The sequence below is a fragment of the Epinephelus fuscoguttatus genome, linkage group LG1 (assembly GCF_011397635.1).
Source record: "Epinephelus fuscoguttatus linkage group LG1, E.fuscoguttatus.final_Chr_v1".
Lineage (NCBI taxonomy): Eukaryota > Metazoa > Chordata > Actinopteri > Perciformes > Serranidae > Epinephelus > Epinephelus fuscoguttatus.
In genome coordinates, this window is record NC_064752.1 from 19705032 (window position 1) to 19725754 (window position 20723).

General features: G+C 41.9%; 1 protein-coding gene across 2 annotated transcripts in view; it reads left to right on the forward strand.

Moving 5' to 3' along the window:
- The window catches only part of kif5ab (kinesin family member 5A, b), a 101915-nt gene that overhangs the window by 50736 nt on the left and 30456 nt on the right, over window positions 1-20723 (forward strand). For both annotated transcript variants that reach the window (XM_049585905.1, XM_049585914.1), the window contains exons 12-17: window positions 1900-2108; window positions 5756-5824; window positions 7081-7287; window positions 12693-12839; window positions 17577-17765; window positions 18322-18439. In XM_049585905.1, the coding sequence (XP_049441862.1) occupies window positions 1900-2108; window positions 5756-5824; window positions 7081-7287; window positions 12693-12839; window positions 17577-17765; window positions 18322-18439 (939 nt within the window). The remainder of the gene's footprint in view (window positions 1-1899; window positions 2109-5755; window positions 5825-7080; window positions 7288-12692; window positions 12840-17576; window positions 17766-18321; window positions 18440-20723) is intronic.

The following is a 20723-nucleotide window of genomic DNA, read 5'->3' on the forward strand; positions in this document are numbered from 1 at the left end:
GTGATTGGTTGACATTCAAGCCGTGTAATGAATCCTGTCTACTGTTTTTCTTGAAGATCATTCCCTCAGTGTTTGACCTGAATTTTTAAAATGCTGTAACACATCTTTATTGAACACCTATCAGTGAAAATTATTCCCTTTATTGCTACATCCCTCTCCATTTCTGTTCTTCAAACACACACACACACACACACACACACATAACCTCTCACCCACTCTCTTCCTGCGTCTCTCTCCAACAATTTAGTACTTTTAATTTCCTAATGGATCATTTTGACAACATCGTTGCCCCCGCCCCCCAGTCACTGCTCCCTATATTGTTGCCCATCTCAGGCCAGGAACTCCCTGAGCAGTATGCTGTTGACCTCCATCTTGTACCACATTAGCCGATTCTTTAGACCAGGATGGCCAAAAGACAGGACCAGCTGTCTCATACAGTAAATTCCACCCCATTTCTTCCATCTACAGTCTTGACGGAGATCTCCTCTTGTGTACAGCCATATGTTTTCAGGTTTTTCTTACATCTAACCAGCTGCTATTCTTTATTGATTAGCACACCTTCAACTAGGCAAGAAGACCTAATCAATGAAAGGTGTTCCTTAGGTGTATTGTCTTAACTGGATTACTTCGACCTTGCGTTAAAGGGACAAACCACTCAATTTCCCAATTGATTGTCCTTCCAGCAGTCAAATCAGTGCTGTGAAATACTGGAGTCACACAAACAACAGTGGAAGAAAGCTCATCGTCAAACTCTCAGTGCTGCCTGAGGAAGAGCATTACAATTACAATGCATTACAATCCAGAGTAGCTGTCAGTGCAGACAAATTCACAAAGAATGGCTTGCGGCAACTGATAGCACCATAAGTTGCGCATCACTTGCAACCGCTATCCGCCCTGTGTCAAGGTTCAATTCACAAAAGATATCACTCTAATGATATTACAGCACAAACAAGCTCATAAAGTTTTGCAGCTGAGTACACTTTGCCTTATTTTCTTGCATCTGATTGCAATTATCCATGTGGCAAAGTATGAATGCTGCCATTGAACCAAGAATGCAGGAGGCAGAACAACAGCAGAGAAAATGGCAGAGGCGTTCCTCAAAACTTAAGGCAAGGAATTTAAACATGACAGAGAGAAACCGTATTTGGTATTTAATATCCCAGTCTGTCAGTGCTGTTGTTGTTTTCAAATGCACACTGTCAGAGTATGAAAGAAGATACAAATGAAGAGACAAATGAAATGATATCAGGCAATGCACTTCAGTAACTATCAACTCTGAAACACTAATTACTTCACTGTAACTGTGTGTGGCTATTAGTGCTGATCTTAGTGAAGTGAACTGCAGTGAAATGCAGTTAGGCTCATTTAGGGCTAATTTTGTGCCAAATGTACGCATATTAGCTAATTTAAATACATGCAAATAGCACAGGAGCTCAGAGGTGCTATTTGCTTGTCAGCACAGTGAGGAGTGCGTTTCACCATGTGCAGGTCCTTTTGAGAAGGTCCTTTTTTGTTTTATTTTTGCAGGTTAAGTGGCCGCAAAGGCCATGTAACCCTTTTGTGAATTTGCCTGAGTTTTTCACTCTGCATTCAATGGCTCCACTCCTGTTTCTTTGTGAACTACTGCAGGAGTCTGAGCCAGAGCCAAACACAGATAACTGACATTTTAATGTTATAAAGGTCTGGTATTTTGTACTGCTGTTAAGTTCATAAAAAGGAAAGCTCATTTATTGCACAGACATATCTCCAACCTGAGATTTAAATGTATTCAGGAGCAAGGAAAGGACATATGCTGAAGATTATCCTGCTAATCCCCTTTTTATGCATTAATTCATAGTGAAGGATTTTTCAGCGATAACAGCAACACATGAAAATTAATATTTTGTCCCTTGTCTGTAGGTGAGGATGTTGTTGCGTCAGAGGATCTGAGCCCAGAATCTGAGGACGTCCCCCTGGTGCCTCCCGAATCCGAGGAGCCGCTCCCTGACATCTGCAGCCCCTGCAGCCCTTGCTCAGTTGCCTCTTCCATTGTGGTTCACATCTCTGAGGAGGAGCGGCAGAAATATGAGGAGGAGATCCGCAAGCTTTACAAACAGCTGGATGATAAGGTGATGAATGGATGCCGCATCGGGACCATTTGTGTACATGAATGTAGAGCTGTTTACACACAATGGATGAGATTTTTGTGATGGTATGCGTACATGAACACAAAGAGCATATCACACATGTATTATTCATATAAATGAATTCAGGATCAGACACGTAGTAGTGACTAATGTAGCTACTGTTAAGAATAGATGTCACTGGGAGAAATAGTAATGTTCCACATCGAAAGGCATTAAAGATTTCATTTAGTTAACACATCATCATCTGTGCTCACGTATGCTCTGCTCCACGGTGCTGAGGTGTGTCGTTTTATTGCTTTTATTAACATATTCCATTAAATATGCAGAACTAGTTTTGTGTCAGTGCAGTAACACAGTTTGTATATTGTGTTGAGAAAAATGCTTTTTAACACATAACATATACGACTTCTGACATTTTCACACATGCAGGCACATCCAGGTGTGTTGCTCCACATACTGTACAGGGCATTCCATGAGGATGCATACACTTTGTTTTCTTCCCCTGCTCACATGGTAAACTAGCTCCAGGAGACCCTAGGCAGAATATTTTATTTAACATGTTAAATTTATGCGCAGACCATGCAGCATGTGCTGCATTTTTTTCTGTCACATGCAGTGTCTCTGGAGCTTGTTTTTGCCACTGTGGTATTCATGATCTATCGACCACAGACCATCAAACATATGCCTTTTGAACTGTAATTCGACATATCCTCATTAATATAGTGTGCTTTTGTTCTTGATTACACTGCATTAAAGGGAAACTTTGGTGTTTTCAGTCTTGACCCTGTTTTTCCATGTTTCTGTGTCATGACTAATGGAGACAACTTTTTAAATTGGTCCAGTATTGACAGAACCTGCCGCAGTGGAAGTGGTGAAACAGGCTGCAGTGTAATCCCTCCAGGCAACTGTGCACCATCACTTTGCATCCACTAAAAATACCAATTGCCACCAATATGCTCAGATTGTTAGTGGAAGTGTCTAGCAACACTACGGAAAGAACCACATAGAAGAGTGAAATGTTTTTCCTTACCTATCACTTGTCTCTGTGTTCTTGTGCCCAAGTCTCGCACATTGAGAAGTCTCATTCTGAAACCTCAAGTGAAGTGACTTGTTCCAGAAAAAACAATGATGAAAACATTTCAATCAGGAGAGACACGTTTTTATGGTAAAAGAATATTTATTAACATGTGAACGAATGAATAAGAATGTGGAAAGTCTTTGGCGATTAGACCCCGTAGAGATGGTTTGATTTAAGGAGAGTGATGAATCCATAGTCGAATAGGGAACCCTCCCGGGGTCTAGACGCTGGTGGTGGAGGTGGTGAAGATGAGATGAGAGGAAGATGGAGAAGTGCAGATGATCTGGATGAGTAGAGGAATGAGTCTTTTAGAGCTTGTCCTGGACTCTGGATACGATGGCTGGAGGTGACCGGGGAGTGCGAAGATTCTGCCTAAAATGATGGCTGACAGCAGCAGAAGAGAGAGCAGATTTAAAATGGTGGTGTATTGTAATGGTAATGTTTGTAGTGGCATCCTGATTGGCTGAGAGATTGTTGCAAAGTGTGATTGGATAACTAGAGGAGTGAACACCCATAGTCAGCTGATTAGAGGGAGTAGTTGTGAGTGGGATGGAGAAAAACGTGAAAGGGTGAGCACGAGAAAGGTCTTCCTGATTGAACTTACGCTGAGCTTCATTAGTCAGTGTTGGAGAGATGAGTGTTGGAAAGAGTTTGTTGTGTTGGAGTACAGAAAGCATAGCTTGGTGTTATCTACTGGCTTCCAACGGTCATGGTAAACTAGGAAAAGTCATGGAATCTCACAATGTCATTTTCCAGGCCCGGAAAAGTTGTGGAATTCGTAAAAATCATTGACATTTTCAGAAAAGTCATAGAATTTTGTGGTGTGTAGTAAAATTATTACAGTAATCCTCAGTGAAAAACCTTCCATGTAATGTAACATAACACCAAATGTTTTTTCTGTAGCTGTTAATGTAACCTAGTGTAATATGTGTTACTCCATAACAGCGTTTTGTTTAGCATCACTACATATTTTTTGATTTTCTTCCTGCACAGTGTCTCTCTCTTTTTGCATGCCTGCTAGCTGGAATCAAGACACCAGCACTGAACATGTTTCCACACCAATGGCTCACTGCTTTTAGATTGTACTGCATGAGATGGAGCAATTGACTTATGTGGCCTAAGGCATTCAGTTTTCACTTCAGTTTCATTTTAACTGGTCATTGAAGCGTTGTTGTTCCAGACTTAAATCCAGGTTTATAATCAAATGCATTAAGAATACACTTATAATACAATCAATTCTATTTTCCCTCATGCATGAAAGTCAGTGATTCAGTCTGATATAACTGCTTGTACAGGTTTTTAAAACAAAGACAGTGGACAGTGTATAGACTGTGCCTGTAGTTTGAAGTGAATATGAATGTAACTAACTATTATAGACTGGAAAAGGTTGCTCTTTATTTTTCATACAATACTTACCATTTGGAGTGAAGTATACTATACACTTCTGTTGGTTTTATGGGTCCTCGACAAGGCAAGGAAAAGTTTGAAAATTTTGACTGTGAAAATATGTGTAAACCCTATATCTAAAGCCCAGTTCAGACTGATGATTTGGGATGAGATGAAACCATTTTAGAAAGTTGCAGAGAAAAGGTGCAGTGGTGTGAACTGGCTGATCTGAGCTTGACTCAAGCTGGCTGATAGTGTCACCTGCGACTCAACCGGTCAGTCGGCTGGTTTTAGAACATGAGGCACGTCACCTATTTCAACAACCAGCCGGTTTGTAGTGAAGTCCGCTGATCAAGTCCAAATGACTGCAGATGTTTACCTACTACAAATGCAACTGTAGCCAGTATCTCACCATCACTGTCCTCATTCATATTTTAAGAGGCTACTTATTATATTCAGCCACAAAATAAGCCTTAAAGGTGGAAATCAGAACAGAAGTACAGAGAGTTGTTGCATAGAGAATGACACACAATCTCATCTAGTTGCATTGATGTGAACAGGCATGTTTTTAGAATGTTGCAGAAAGGCCTGTTTGCCTGTTTTAACTTGTCTCACCACAAATCTTTGGTCTGAACTGGGCTTAAAACATGGTCAGTGTCATTGTGGAATATTAGGCTTTTGACATTGTGGAAATGTTCGTGAGATGTCAGATTGAGACTTCCCCTTGAGCAAGACTTGGTTACAGACACTAACAAACAGAGCTGATCAGTGAAAGATAAAGAAAAACATTTCATTTCTCAGTAGGGATCCTTTCCATAATGTTGTCCGACACTTATATTTACAATCTGAGACTGTCAGTGGCAAAACAAGCTCTTTCAATGGACATAAATTGACATTGCACAGTTGCCTGTAGGGATTACATTAGAGCCTGTTTTGCTGCTGTGGCTGCAGCTCTGTCTTTCAATACAGGACCAATTTCAAAAATTGCTGTCTCCATCAGTCACTAAGTCACTACTGTTGTACTACAGCATATCTCTCATTTATTCAGTTGACTGGACACCGAACCCAAAATACAGCAGTGTACAAATCTGTACGGTACCAGCATGACTAATACGTAACACCGTTAATGAACTGTTTGTCTCTACATGCCTCCTTGCCACTGAAGGATGATGAGATCAACCACCAGAGCCAGATGGTGGAGAAACTGAAGGAGCAGATGCTCGACCAGGAGGAGGTAAAAGACTGTAGTTTTACATTCTTTCATCAGTTTGGTTAAATGGCTCACGGTAGGCTGCATGTGGCAATCAATACCACACTTTGAATAGAACTCAGCCGCAAGAGTTTATTATCTCGCCCTTGAGAGGAATGAGAAAAAAAAATCACTTTTCCAGGTGCCAGAAAGCACTTGAAGAACACAGAGCATTATTGTTTAACCATAAGTGTATTTGCGTGTTAACAGCAGGTTAGAGCAGAATTGGTTTCAGTGGCTGCTCAGACACAAATGATTAGAAGGAAGGATCAATACATAGATTGATGAAGGATTGAAGCATGATATGGGAAGTGTTGGTTTTTTTAGTCCATGGCTGACATTGTAGCTGATATGCAAACAAACAGATGCTTTCTATTGATCTGATCTGTGATTAAAAATGCTGCAGATGAGCATGACTCCACCTTCTTCGTGAATTCAGAGACCTTTTATGTAGCAGGAAGTGGTTTTACAGCCTTTTTCTCACACAAATCTACAGTAAAGAGGTTTGTCTGCCAGTATGTGCTACTTATGGGAAGAACAGCAATTAAAAGACTCCATTAAAATGTAATTACAAGCAGTATTTACAGCATGTATACAGAAAGAGCCTTAACCAGTGGGTTAAACAGCCTGAACCAAGCGCTGGCATGGAGTGCACTGCTGAGTAAAAGACTACGCATTCGCAAAATTAGTCCATTCATATTCCAAAATGGGTCTGCTGTGGGCTGAGCTGACGTGATGGTAACTACCCAACCTCAGCTGTGTGCGCAGTAACATGATTTTACATCCATTTGGCCAAAGAGAAGCTGTATGCCACGGTGCAAACATCCCGGCACCCTGGGTAGAGCAACATCTACATTTAATGACCTTCATTCAGTAAAATGGCCCACAGTGGGCCGCTGCAGTGCACATGTAAGCAAACGCTGTGGTGGCAAAATTATGTCAGCTCTTACAGTGTCAAGTAATAGCCTGAGATGAGTATTTAAAATGTGTGTTATCTGTTAAATCACACCTGTATTGTGTAGCGAGGTTTGTACACAGGCTTATCAGTTATCACCAAGAGAACAAGATAAATCCCACAATTATGTTTTATTAAAAACCAGCAGCTCTGCCCTGTGAATAATGCAGATGATGCTTATTGTGTGCATGCTCCCGTACACTTGACTTCCTCTGTTCCCTTTTATGAATCAAATCTTCCTTTATTTACAATTTATGTTCAGCTCTGAAACCTCTGTATCCCTCAGCTCCTGGCATCATCCAGGGGAGACAGCGAGAAGGTGCAGTCTGAGCTCGGCAGGCTGCAAACGGAGAATGAACACGCTAAGGCTGAGGTGAAGGAGGTCCTTCAGGCCCTGGAGGAGCTGGCAGTCAACTACGACCAGAAGAGCCTGGAGGTTGAGGAGAAAAGCGTGCAGAATAAGCTGCTGGCTGAAGAGCTCGCAAAGAAAATGGTGAGTTTTTGCTTCCTGGAGGCTCAGATTCATGCCATGAAGAAAGATAAAGAAAACACGGGAAAATATGAAGAATGATGAAGAGAAAAAGAAAAACAATGAGGCAGTGACAGAGATGGATTAGCTGATAAATCATGAACATATACCGAGCTGTAGTACATACGTGAGGAGAGCACATTTAGAGGGGGGAAAAGAGAAAAGGAGTATTTGGGTGCACAATAATCTAACCATCTATCCATTTAAGTCCCTGTTTTTTCAAGAACGTGTCAAACTACTGGTTCAAAATGCAATTAGAGCGATAATGAGTAAAATTAGAGAGCTGCGTGAAAGGAAAGATAAGAGAGAATATTATGATAAATTGTGCAGGCAGCAGTCATGCATGCAAGAAAAACTAAACGTATGAGAAAGAAATATTTAAGTATTAAGGATGGGAAGAGGGGAAACAACCTAAACCCTGTTTCATTTTTCATAATCAGTCGAGACATTAATCAACAACTTGACATACAGTCACAAATATAGTTCCAATTACCACAAGCACTGGCTTTTCTTCAGCTCGACCCTGAATTCACTCTCAGACTCTCTGGCAGCGACGGCACAAGCTGTGAATTGATTAATTCTAGGAGACGTGACTGGTTGTTTTGCACTGTGACCACAAATAAACCGTTAAAAACTGCAGCTACCAAGAGCACAAGTCTGACCTCTCTTGATTAAGGTCAGTATTCAGAGTCATCACATAACTTAATTTCAGACTCTGTGGTTTCCACTTGAATAGCTCGGTCACATGAGGACAAAATTCAGTGTTGACAAAGATTAAATTTCAATTAATAAATCTGGCATCGTTTATCTGCAAATGCCTGTGAAATTAAGTTGTTAATGCTTTTATTAAAACAATCCTTTCAGTGACTGTGAAGAGAACCAGGCGTATTCATGTCAGTTTTAGAGGCTTTGAAAAGTCTTAAAATCTGCATTTTCAAGAAGTGATGGTTTGAAGATGTTTTATTTTTTAAATCATGAGAACTCAGATGCCCTGAAAACCTTTTCTTCTTTGAGAAAAACTTAGCTTCTTAGTATGAGTGTTGCGTTCCCATATGAGCATAATATTATCTGCCAAAGTTTGAACAGTTTTGGTTATTTTGCATTGGAGATTTCTGTATTTATTTTTATCTGTGCTTGTCTTACTGATTTGAGATGTGCAGGGCTCAGTTGGAGAAAGTGATGTCCTGTTTTTCTGTGCAATAATTAGATGCTGTGTACCTAATCACATACTACACACTACATACTCAATATGTGCGCTTAGCATTTTGGGTGGACAAATAATGCATAATCATTCTAACCAGTGCCAACCTCAAGTCTACCAGCAAATAAAGACTTTCACTTACAGCACAGTCTCTTTTTACATCCATGGAGTAGCACACAAGTAGTAAAGATAAAGAACAGTACACTCAGACACAGTCACACAGCAGATGGGACCATCTTCCTCTGGAGCCACACCCACTAATGATTTAACACACCCTCCCCTCCTCAGTTCATAGATTTATAATAGATACTAGATCCCAAGATTGACGCCTACTCATTCCAGTGGAGTTGCTTGCCTGGCGCATACACCAAAAAAAGCTCCTAGCATCTGGGTTTACTTCCAGAGTACGTGGCCTATTGTATATGCGCAGTAGTGTTTCTCCCACTGGCCCCACCTGTGAGCTACTGCTAGGCTCAAAGACTTTATACTGTGGTGCTGTTACGGATTTTTAAAACTCTTTTCTCAGCTTGAGGAATGTTTTACAAATATAAAACCTCCGTGCATCAAAAATTAATAACAGAAAGAGTCATAATCCACTGTGTTTGCAGTTCAAGGTACCCTCAACAGTTTTACAGACGTCTCTTTAATAATAGTGGCCTAAGGGGAAAGTGCTTTCTGGGCTACAGGGGATTTTTTATTGATGCATCATGAGTGGTCACTGGGAAAAATTGGCTTCAAGGCTGAGTAGAGTCCTGGGGGCCTGCTTTAGATCCAGTTGGAAGTGAGTCCCTGTGTGACTGGTGGAGGCTGCGTAGCATGTTGAAAGTAGTAATACAGACTTCCGTGGAGTAGGTACTATGCATCATTTTGGGTACTAAACAAACATACAAGGAAGAATAAAGGACAAGACCACAAAAAGCAAACTAATTAGCATCTTAATATGGAATTGACCTTTCGCTGAGCCCCGCCCCTTTGTGATGGTCCAACAAGCTGTTGCAGTAAGCATGGAGCCCTCACTGTAACTAGCAACACTCCCTGAAGAAATATTATCGTATTTTTGGAAAAGTGAAACAGTGATTCCAGAGAGAAGCAGACAGAGGGGTCTAGAGTCTGTGTTTGAAGGATATATCCAGGATGTCAAACTGACTCAGCAGCAACAACAGGTTAAAAAGACAAAGATAGTTAGAAGCTAAAGCCGAACTATAGGCTACAGATCACAGCGTAAAAGTGAACCACCACATCACTGCTGATCGCCACACAAGACAATGAATATAAAGGGAAACTTTGCTGATATTGAACCAGCTGTGTGGCATCACTGTGTGTGCAGATGAACCATGTTTGGCTTCACCCTCCATGTCCGCCGACAGATGGGCAGGGATCTCCAGAGGAAGTCAAACAACATCCATCTGCGCACGCTGCGATGACACACAGCTGGTTGAATATGTGCAAAGTGTCCCTGCTTCCCTTCACTGGTTCCTGTGCAGTAGGATCGACCTTTGTTTCACTGTTATAATCATTAAACAGCAAAAGCAGCATGTGTATACATTCAGTAGGCTATATCTTCAGTAGCTAGCTAGCTAACCCTACACTTTTCAGGGTTTGAGTTTGGTTTTGGAACAGGGAAGAAACGTTTATCTTTTTCCAACCTCTCCAGGTAACGAGTATCATTAATACACAACGTGCCCCAGGCGCAACATGTAGCTCCAAATCCACAAAACCAGCCTGAAAATGAAGGAAATCTGAAATGATTGCTTTAGAGTCAATGGAGCACAGCTGTGTTGTTGGACCCTGGTCTGAGCCGGCCTAATGCTACTGCATGATGGTCTAGTCCCCTAGTGGTGGGACTTAGCGAAGGATCAGTTGTAGACCCAGCCAGAATTTTGCAACATTTGCATAAGTGGGTCATTCAGTCACCGTCAATCAATCAAACACAGTCCTGATGAAGCAGATTAACTGCATCTCTGAGTATTAAACTCTTAATAAATAATACCTGAGGATGTTTTTTTCCAACTTTAATAGCTGCTTACGTAGTCATAAATATTTAATGTTGTAGAGAAGTACTCACTCATTTATAACAGAGTTTAGGCGCTTCAAGATATGGGGTGTGTTCATCAGTGAGGCAAGGTTTTAAAATAGTCCAGCTCTACTTGTGGTGAAGGTTTTAAAGGTTTGTATGAATCTTTGTGCACAGGGAAGTATTTAAGAGATAAAAGTAAAAGAAATACCACTGACGGAGCTGGTCAATGCCTAATGAAGTTATTGTGACTGACTCAGAGGACAGAGTGGACCATTATTCACCTTCTTAAAACCTCTTCAATATTTCATGCAGCATTTTACAATCTGCCACGTTGTCCTCTCCTCCCTCTCTGTCTCTCTCAGAAGCCGGTCCAGAAATTGATGAAAGGGGCTGACAGTGTAACTACTCACCGCACAGTTTAGTCTGATAAAGCCAGCTGAAGCCTCTTCCTTTTCTCAGTCATATCACTTAGCACGCCTTCTCTGTGGACGGCTCAGTCTGTTCCGCTCTGACCTTTCACCTGACATCACTTCCTCTCTGGGACACTAACGTAACAGTCTGACAAGATGTGAAACTGAATACAAGAAACCGCACAATGATTAAAAAAGAAAATCCTATATCACACCCTCCTGGGGCCCTTTCCAGCTCCATCCCCCTCCACCGACTCTTTATTACTGATTCCCCACTTTCTGCATCACGGCTGCTAATGTGCAGTGTTGCGGCTTTTACATTTCTTCCATATCTACAGTAAAAATGGAGCGGCATTGACCTAGAAAAATGGTGCAATGGAGTGCATTCATCACTGTCTTCGCCCCACCGTCTCCTCAGCTGTCTTCACCTCCGCTTTCACTGGAGGCTCCTCTCTTCTTCTGCAGGAGGCCGTGCCATTGCTCACTGTCGCTGCCATTCATCTGCTCCTTTAAGCACCCTTTTCCATCCATCTGTCCGCTTAAGCCCCTTTCTGTGGTTATGATTAACTCCATTCATCATTGCACCAACCACATCTCCATAAATCTTTCAACTAAATTAAGTTTAGTTCATTTACCTCTCTTCTCCTTTTTACTCACAAATGGATCGATTTCGGTTAATTATTTACCTCCTTTTGTGCTGAGTTAATGTTTTGACGTGGCAAGTGACCTGGAAAATTATCACGAGGCTTGAAGTTAATGAAGGAGATGAAGATGGAGGAGGCTGATAAAGGAGTTAATGTTACTGTACTCAAGACAGGGGTTAATGGTGCTTTGTATTGACTGGTGATCCATGGCAGCAATAACTTAAAAAGCACTGTTAAAGAAGAGCATTGTTAATAAGTGTATTATTCCTGAGACAATAAATGATCCACTTAGAATAAAATGAAACACCTTCAGCGTATTTAGCACTAGCACTATGGAAACAGACTCCAAAGATTGTATCATTTTCAGAGGCTTAGACGACTTGAGGAGGAGTTAGCGTTTGGTAATTACTCACAAATTAAACTTGATGAGTTCTTAAGGCTGCTTTTGATGATTTCTAGACAAGATATATTTTCTTTTTCTTTTTTTTTTGCTTATTTCTTGGCAAAGAAAATACAGTTGTAGAATAAAACAAGGATTTAGTTTTTCATCACTTTCTTTTCCTGTCACTGTTGAGAAGCCATCTACAGTATGTTGGGAGTTAAAACCTTTAGAATCCTGGCTACGGCCTTGACCACCAACAGCGGTTTTCTATGAAAAACACTTTTGCAAGATAAAACTGCACTTCCCCTTCTTTCACTTTGTTTCGTCAGCCCTGCAGAGTATCAACTGAACCCAAATCGTTTCATTGTGTTTGAGCCGTTGGGGCTGCAGCATTGTTCAGAAGCTGCTCGCTGTAAAGAATAGAGAAGGACAAAATAAGCTCCATCATTCACTCTTCCAGATCCTTTCATCAGCACCGATGCCATCAGCCCCCTATCTTGGTTTTTTATTGATTTGTAATTTAGCGGCCATTATGTTTTTGCTGCCTGAATTTCTGGGATCAGAATGAGGTCAGGGGTTAAAGTGTTTCTCACAGCTGTGTGTGCTCGCAGGTTAAAGGATTCTCTCTCTCTGTATTATTCTCATCTTCTTTCCCTTCTTCTCCCTTCATTTTCCTCTGTGTTTACACCCTTGTTTCACTTCTCTCCTCCCACAGGCTCACCTCATGGCTTTGGAGGCAGAGCTGTCCCGTATCCAGGAAGTGAGCAGCCACCAAAGGAAACGTATCGCAGAGATTCTCAATGGCCTGATGAGGGACCTGAGTGAGTTCAGCACCATTGTTGGAAACAGGGACATCAAGCTGGTGAGTGGGACACAAAATGCAGGCTTGGGAGACGCTTACTCACTTACTAGAGATGTTTAAAAGGAAACAGATGGTGTCTGTGACAAAAGATGAGACATCTAATAACAAGCGAACGTCTGAATCCCTGTATTCTCCTACAGTCAAAGTCAGAAGAAACATTTAACTATTTGATGCAATTTGCATTAAAAATTTCTCTCCCTCAGCTTAGAATAAATATTGTGAGTGCACGGATGTCATACACATATTTCTGGAATCAGCACATCCTGTGCTTTCCAGTTAACTCGCCATGTCAGAGAATTAATGTCCATGCATTAAAAAGGTGCTACTTATGCTGCGTGAGAGGAAAGTTCAAAGAGAACATTCTGATAAATTGTGCAGCAGAGTCCGAGGCGCAGTCCTAAACAGATACATAAGAAAAACAAGTACAAATATAAACGCAACACTTTTGTTTTTGCTCCCATTTTTCATGAGCTGAACTCAAAGATCAAAAACAATTTCTATACACACAAAAGACCATTTCTCACAAATATTGTTCACAAATCTGTCTAAATCTGTGTTAGTGAGCACTTCTCCTTTGCCGAGATAATCCATCCCACCTCACAGGTGTGGCATATCAAGATGCTGATTAGACAGCATTAGGCTGGCCACAATGGCCACAAGGCCACTCTAAAATCTGCAGTTTTGCTTTGGGGGGGGGGGGGTCTGGGGGGGGTCAGAAAACCAGTCAGTATCTGGTGTGACCACCATTTGCCTCACGCAGTGCAACACATCTCCTTCGCATAGAGTTGATCAGGTTGTTGATTGTGGCCTGTGGAATGTTGGTCCACTCCTCTTCAATGGCTGTGCGAAGTTGCTGGATATTGGCAGGAACTGGAACATGCTGTCGTATACGCCGATCCAGAGCATCCCAAACATGCTCAATGGGTGACATGTCTGGTGAGTATGCTGGCCATGCAAGAACTGGGATGTTTTCAGCTTCCAGGAATTGTGTACAGATCCTTGCAACATGGGGCTGTGCATTATCATGCTGCCACATGAGGTGATGGTCTTGGATGAATGGCACAACAATGGGCCTCAGGATCTCGTCACGGTATCTCTGAGCATTCAAAATGCCATCAATAAAATGCACCTGTGTTCAATAACATACACCTGCCCATACCGTAACACCACCGCCACCATGGGCCACTCGATCCACAACGTTGACATCAGCAAACCGCTCACCCACACGACGCCACACACGCTGTCTGCCATCTGCTCTGAACAGTGAAAACCTGGATTCATCCGTGAAGAGAACACCTCTCCAACGTGCAAGACGCCATCGAATGTGAGCATTTGCCCACTCAAGTCGGTTACGACGACAAACTGCAGTCAGGCTGAGACCCTGATGAGGACGACGAGCATGCAGATGAGCTTCCCTGAGATGGTTTCTGACACTTTGTGCAGATATTCTTTGGTTATGCAAACTGATTGTTGCAGCAGCTGTCCGGGTGGCTGGTCTCAGACGATCTTGGAGGTGAACATGCTGGATGTGGAGGTCCTGGGCTGGTGTGGTTACACGTGGTCTGCGGTTGTGAGGCCAGTTGGATATACTGCCAAATTGTCTGAAACACCTTTGGAGACAGCTTATGGTAGAGAAACGAACATTCAATTCACGGGCAACAGCTCTGGTGGACATTCCTGCAGTCAGCATGCCAATTGCACGCTCCCTCAAAACTTGTGACATCTGTGGCATTGTGTTGTGTGATAAAACTTAACATTTTAGAGTGGCCTTTTATTGTGGCCAGCCTAAGGCACACCTGTGCAGTAATCATGCTGTCTAATCAGCATCTTGATATGCCACACCTGTGAGGTGGGATGGATTATCTCGGCAAAGGAGAAGTGCTCACTAACACAGATTTAGACAGATTTGTGAACAATATTTGTGAGAAATGGTCTTTTGTGTGCATAGAAAATGTTTTAGATCTCATGAAAAATGGGAGCAAAAACAAAAGTGTTTTTGCTCCCATTTCAATTCAGAGCCTATAAAATGTATTTGCAGATATCTTTTAATGACACAGATGGTGATGTAAATAAGATCAGGGCTTAAGATGTAGCCTACGATTAACTGAGTGAATCCATGAGACTTCCTGCTTACATCACCTTGAAATCTGTGGAGAGTATCTTCACAGATTTATTTTGATGTTACTGAGGCTAAGGATGTCCTGTCAACATGGTTCTTATACCACTGAAGGAGAGTAAATATGTGCACATTATGAGGGTGCAAGGCTATCAAAAAACAGCATCAGTGAAGGAAAGATAACACCTGCACACTAACTCCATGCAAAAGTAAATGCCAAAGTGTATGATGTGTATATACAGTACATACACTATATACATAATAAAAAGGCTGACCTGAAGGAAGTAGAGGACAACTTACTCCTCAGCAAAACTAAAGAGATAATAGTGGACTTTGGGAAGAAGCAGCCAAAGAACTACACTCCCCTTAATGTCAACGGGTATTATATCCATCATGGAAAGACAAGCACTGCATGGCATGTACAGATTGAAGTGGCCGACATCAAGAAATCCTTCCAGTGGGTGGAAAAGGCTGGACTGAAAGACAGCACAGAAGCACTAATCATGGCAGCACAGGAATAGGCACTTAGTACAAGATCAATAGAAGTAGGAGTAGGAGTCTGTCTCACCAGACAGGACTCCATGTGCAGGCTGTGCAAAGATGCTCCTGAGACACTTCAGCACAAAATAGCAGGGTGTAAGATGCAGGCTGAAACAGCATACATGTGATGCCATAACCAAGTGGCTGGCACAGTGTACAGGAACATCTGCACTGAGTATGGGCTGGAAGTCCCAGGGTCGAGATGTATGACACCTCCTAAGGTGGTTGAGAATGACTGAGTTAAGATCCAGTGAGACTGACAAACTGGTGATGCCTAACCAACCGGACATTGTGTTGATGGAAGAACAGAAGGCAGTGGTGATAAATGTAGCGACCCAGAGCGACAGCCATATCAGGAAGAAGGAAAATAAGAAGCTTGAAAAATAAGGTCTGGAAGAGGAGCTAGAAAAGATGTGAGGAGTAAAGGCAACAGTGGTGCCGGTGGTAATCGGAGCACTTGGGGCTGTGACCCCCAAACTGGGAGAGTGGCTCCAGTAGATTCCAGGTACAACATCTGAGGTCTCTGTCCAGACGAGTGCAGTCCTAGGAACAGCAAGACACACCACCACCCCCATGGTGTGTGTGTTTGTGTGTGTGTATAATACAAAGGACTACCTGGAGGAAGTAGGGGACCTGACCTGCTGTGTCAGTAATAGCAGACTTTGCAAAGACACAGCCAAGGAACCACGCTCTCCTTTATATCAACAGCTCCTCAGTGGAGAGGGTGGATAGCTTCAAATACCTTGGGGTCCACATCACTGAGAGCCTGACCTGGGCATTGCATACTATCACAGTGGTGAGAAAAGCAAGGCAGAGACTGTTTTACCCGAGATGCCTGAGGAAATTCTGTGTATCCCCTCAAATACTGAGGACTTTTTACTCCTGCACCATTGAGAGCTTCCTGACGGAGGACATTATTGCCAGCACTGAACAGGATCGCAAAGCCCTGCAAAGAGTGGTTCATTCAGCTGAACATGTTATATGTGCTGCTTTACCCTGCATAAAGGATATTTATACTAGACGTTCCAAAAATAAGGCCAGGAGAATCATCAAGGATCCAAGCCACCTGGATAACTGCCTTTCACCCTGCTGAGGTCGGGAACAAGCTACCGATTAAACCAGGCCAGCACTGAGAGGCTTAAGAGAAGTTTCTACCCTCAAGCCACAAGGATACTGAATGATAACCCAGCCTAATCCTGATCACTGACATTTATTCATTACTAGCACTACTAAATATTGAAGGAAGTGACATTTTACTGAAATCATATTTTTAGGATCAGAAACCCAAACAATTGCAAATTGTGTTAAAAAAAAAAAAGAAAATTCCTCATAAAACCTGTCCCACAGTAGTGATTCCCTACCGGGGTTACTTGTATCCCAGAAGGTACTTGGATACATCAGATAAAAACGACCAGTAATCATTGTCTTGTAACATATATAGGACCACTCACATGCCAAATTGTAACATATGTGAATATCGGGATGCCTTCAAATATTCACAGTGTACAGCGATGTCTATATATAGATGTATATAAATTCTGTCTCATTGTTCCAAAGCTTCTTAAAATCCAAGACGTAGTGTAAAATTCAAAATGTCTTCTGCATCATTTCATACACATTTCTCTCCAATTTAACCCGACGTCTTTGGCATCTGTAGGAAATTATGAATGTTGATTCACTGCATTTTGAGCGTTTAAAACAGCGTTTGTGTCTGTGTGTGAACCAGCTGCAGGGCCATTTATTATACATTACAGTCAGTATATGTATACCCTTGACTGTATAACACCTGAGGATGAGTAATGGCCATATCCACTGATATATCTTGGCAGTAATATTTAGACTGATTTTGATACATGGATGTAAAGTCTATCCTCCACAGTTCATTTCAGAGCTGCGGCATCTGCTAAATGATGCTTTTAACTTAATGGATGCGCGTACAAAATGGCAGAGAGAGTCTCCAGGATGCCTCCCTCCCCCTTTAACTTCCCAGCTGTCTTTAAACTGTCCCCACTCAATCTTAACCGAACGTCTCTGCTACTCTTTTAACTGTCTCTCCTCCTCTCTACCTCATTTGTCTCCAGCCCATGGAGATCACTGGTGCGATCGAGGAGGAGTTCACAGTGGCCCGCCTTTACATCAGTAAGATAAAATCAGAGGTGAAGTCCATGGTGAAGCGCTGCCGCCACCTTGAGAACCTTCAGATGGAGTGTCACCGCAAGATGGAGGAGACGGGTAGAGAGCTTTCCTCCTGTCACCTCCTCATTTCCCAGGTGGGGGGAAAAAATGTTTGTAAATCTGTCAGTTTGGCAGGAATTTTTTGTGTTGAAGTGGAAAAATCAGGACAGTCTACACTGAAACCTCCCACTGTAAAATATTAATTATCACCACAAATGAGTGATTGACGCTTCAAGTGCACTTCTCTTCATCAGACTGATTAACATCACAAATACTTACGTGGGCCTTTGTTTGATATTAATTACTCTGATGAAGAGCAGTGTGCTCGAACCGTCACTCAACTGTTTGTGGCGACAACACATCAGCAGCTTTAAGTGTGCAAACTGTCGTGATTGTGAAAGGATTGCATCGCTTTGTATTCCCTGTGTTGATGCAATTGATTGAAACCATCATGTTGTGAGTTTCACACTTAGGCTGTTGATTAAATTAAGTTCCCCTAATGAATTATGAAGGATCATAAATATTCAGTGCAGATCATATCCATCCCACAGTGAGTAAAACATATTTTACCCTTGTTGTAAAGTTGTGGGTCAAGGTCAGTTGCTCATCAGTATACTTCCTGCATCTTAGACGCTACGTTTTGACTTTCAGCACGAGGCAAAGATACGCTCTCTGACGGAGTACATGCAGAATGTGGAGCTGAAGAAGAGGAAGCTGGAGGAGAACTATGACTCTCTGAGTGAGGAGCTGGCCAAACTCCAAGCTCAAGGTAAAACACCGTAACAAATTTCATTATAGTAAAAAAAAAAAAATCCATCATTACAACTACAACAGCGGCTTCCTCAGTATATTCATTCAGTCAGCAAACAAGACTAAAAGTCTGCAGCTTTAGTGGTTCTGTTAGGCTGCACTTTAGCCAGAGACCATTGATAAACTGAGACGGCCCACTTCAGATCCATGGGTTTCACCACTGCCATGCCCCTTCAGGAGAATAGAGGCAGTCCTGACTCTATTCATTCTAGTGGAAAAGTGAATGTGACTAATCAGGAGAGAATTAACGTTGTTCGAGACGTGTCTTCATCTCAGCAACCCACACTCATGAGATCTGACAACACAGAATCTCTTCTCCTCTGTGTGCTGAACCGTTGGTCTGGTTTCACTACAATGCTGCCGACATCACTTTCTAACCAGATAAACAAGTGTAGAAAAGAGTATCTGCACACTTGGATCAATGCAAGTATCTTTAATGAACCAAGCTTTCGGTCAGAGGACCTTCATCAGGGTAACACTTACCCTCAGGGATTGTTACCCTGATGAAGGCAGATCAGGGTAACAATCCCTGAGGGTAAGTGTTACCCTGATGAAGGTCCTGATGAAGGCAGATCAGGGTAACAATCCCTGAGGGTAAGTGTTACCCTGATGAAGGTCCTCTGACCAAAAGCTTGGTTCATTAAAGATACTTGCATTGATCCAAGTGTGCAGATACTCTTTTCTACCCAAGTTTGAGACATGGTTTTCTGGCACCTTGGCATATTCTGGTCATGAGTGTGGTGATTTACTCCTAGTTTAACCAGATAAACAAAAAAATTAAGTAGACTTATACATAAAACCATTATTAAAAGCTATCAGATATTAAGCTAGCACATAAACAAGCGGCAAAATAAGAGAACATCAAATTTGTACTGTATATAGTGTTGTATTGTTTTAAATCTGCTCCCATATATCCACACGACATTTACAACCCTTCAAAATGAGGTGCAGAGGTGGCGTTGAGGGGATGGAGGATGTGACACGGATGAATTAACAGACCTTTTCTACACTTTCCGAATGGTATCTGACCAAACTGATTAAATTCTGGTAGTAAAACCGGACATTTTGTGGGGGTTGTGACATTAATAAAAATGTATCCACAGATTATATGATGGATGTAATTCCATTGGTTGGCAACTACTAAAATTAGCTTCAGAGCTCAGCACACTTCCTTGAGGGCCTGCCTCATCTGTGTATGCTCTTTAACCCTGAATGAAGACTTCTGTCAACATCATTGGTTGTTTGAAGGTAGCCTGTTTGGACGTAAGCTGGACAAATTTAAATTTTGACCTGATGAACGCGCTAAATGAAAAGTGAAGGGATCACCAAAGTTATTAGAGTTTATCCTGAGGGTATCATGAATGACTGCGCCAACATTTCATTGCATAGCCTCAGTACAGAAGTTCTGGAGGCATTTCATAGAGAACCACAAATGTCAACCCCGTGGTGGTGCTAGAGAAAAAGACACCGAAGACAGGAGGAGTCATTGTCTGGGCACCACAAATATATGTGTTAAGATTTTAAATAATGTTGCTTGATGCTTTGGAGTTGTGTTGTATTTTGCTAGTGGTGTTCTGTTGAGTCCTGGTGTTATGTGCAATACATGAGTTGCTAAAGTGCAGTGCTGTTATGTGTAGTATGGGCAGCATGCCCTATGGGGACAAAGTGTATCGCATCTTATCGTATTGTACTGCATTGTATCATATCTGTACAAAATTTCATAGCAATCCGTCCCATAGTTGTTGAGATATTTCAGTCTGGACCAAAGTGGTGGACCAACTGAGTGACATCACCATCCATAGAGCCATGTTGCTAGTGTGACTAAAGTGGCAACCGTGGCAGTTGATGTATAATCTCAGTGAACTACTAAAATAACTAACTACTAAATAATAGTATATAAATCATGCTTGAGGTGAAATCCAACAACCGGTCAAACCATAAGTTCAAGGATCAATATATATATAAACAGTCAGTGCAGCACCTATAAAATGTACAGGTCCTGTATTTGTAATAAAAGTGTCTTTGCCCCGAGCTCAGGTTGAGATATCTTAGCTACGTGACCAAAATAACAAACCAGGGAAGTGTTTAACATTTATTCAGACTCTAAGGTGAAGTAGAAAAATATCAATGTGGTCAGACAAACAGAACAACAGATTTATGGTTGATAAATCAGGCAAAAACACAAACCTCCAGCCAGGAGCAAATCCAATCAAACAGTCAGCAAAACAGATCTTTGCTCAATA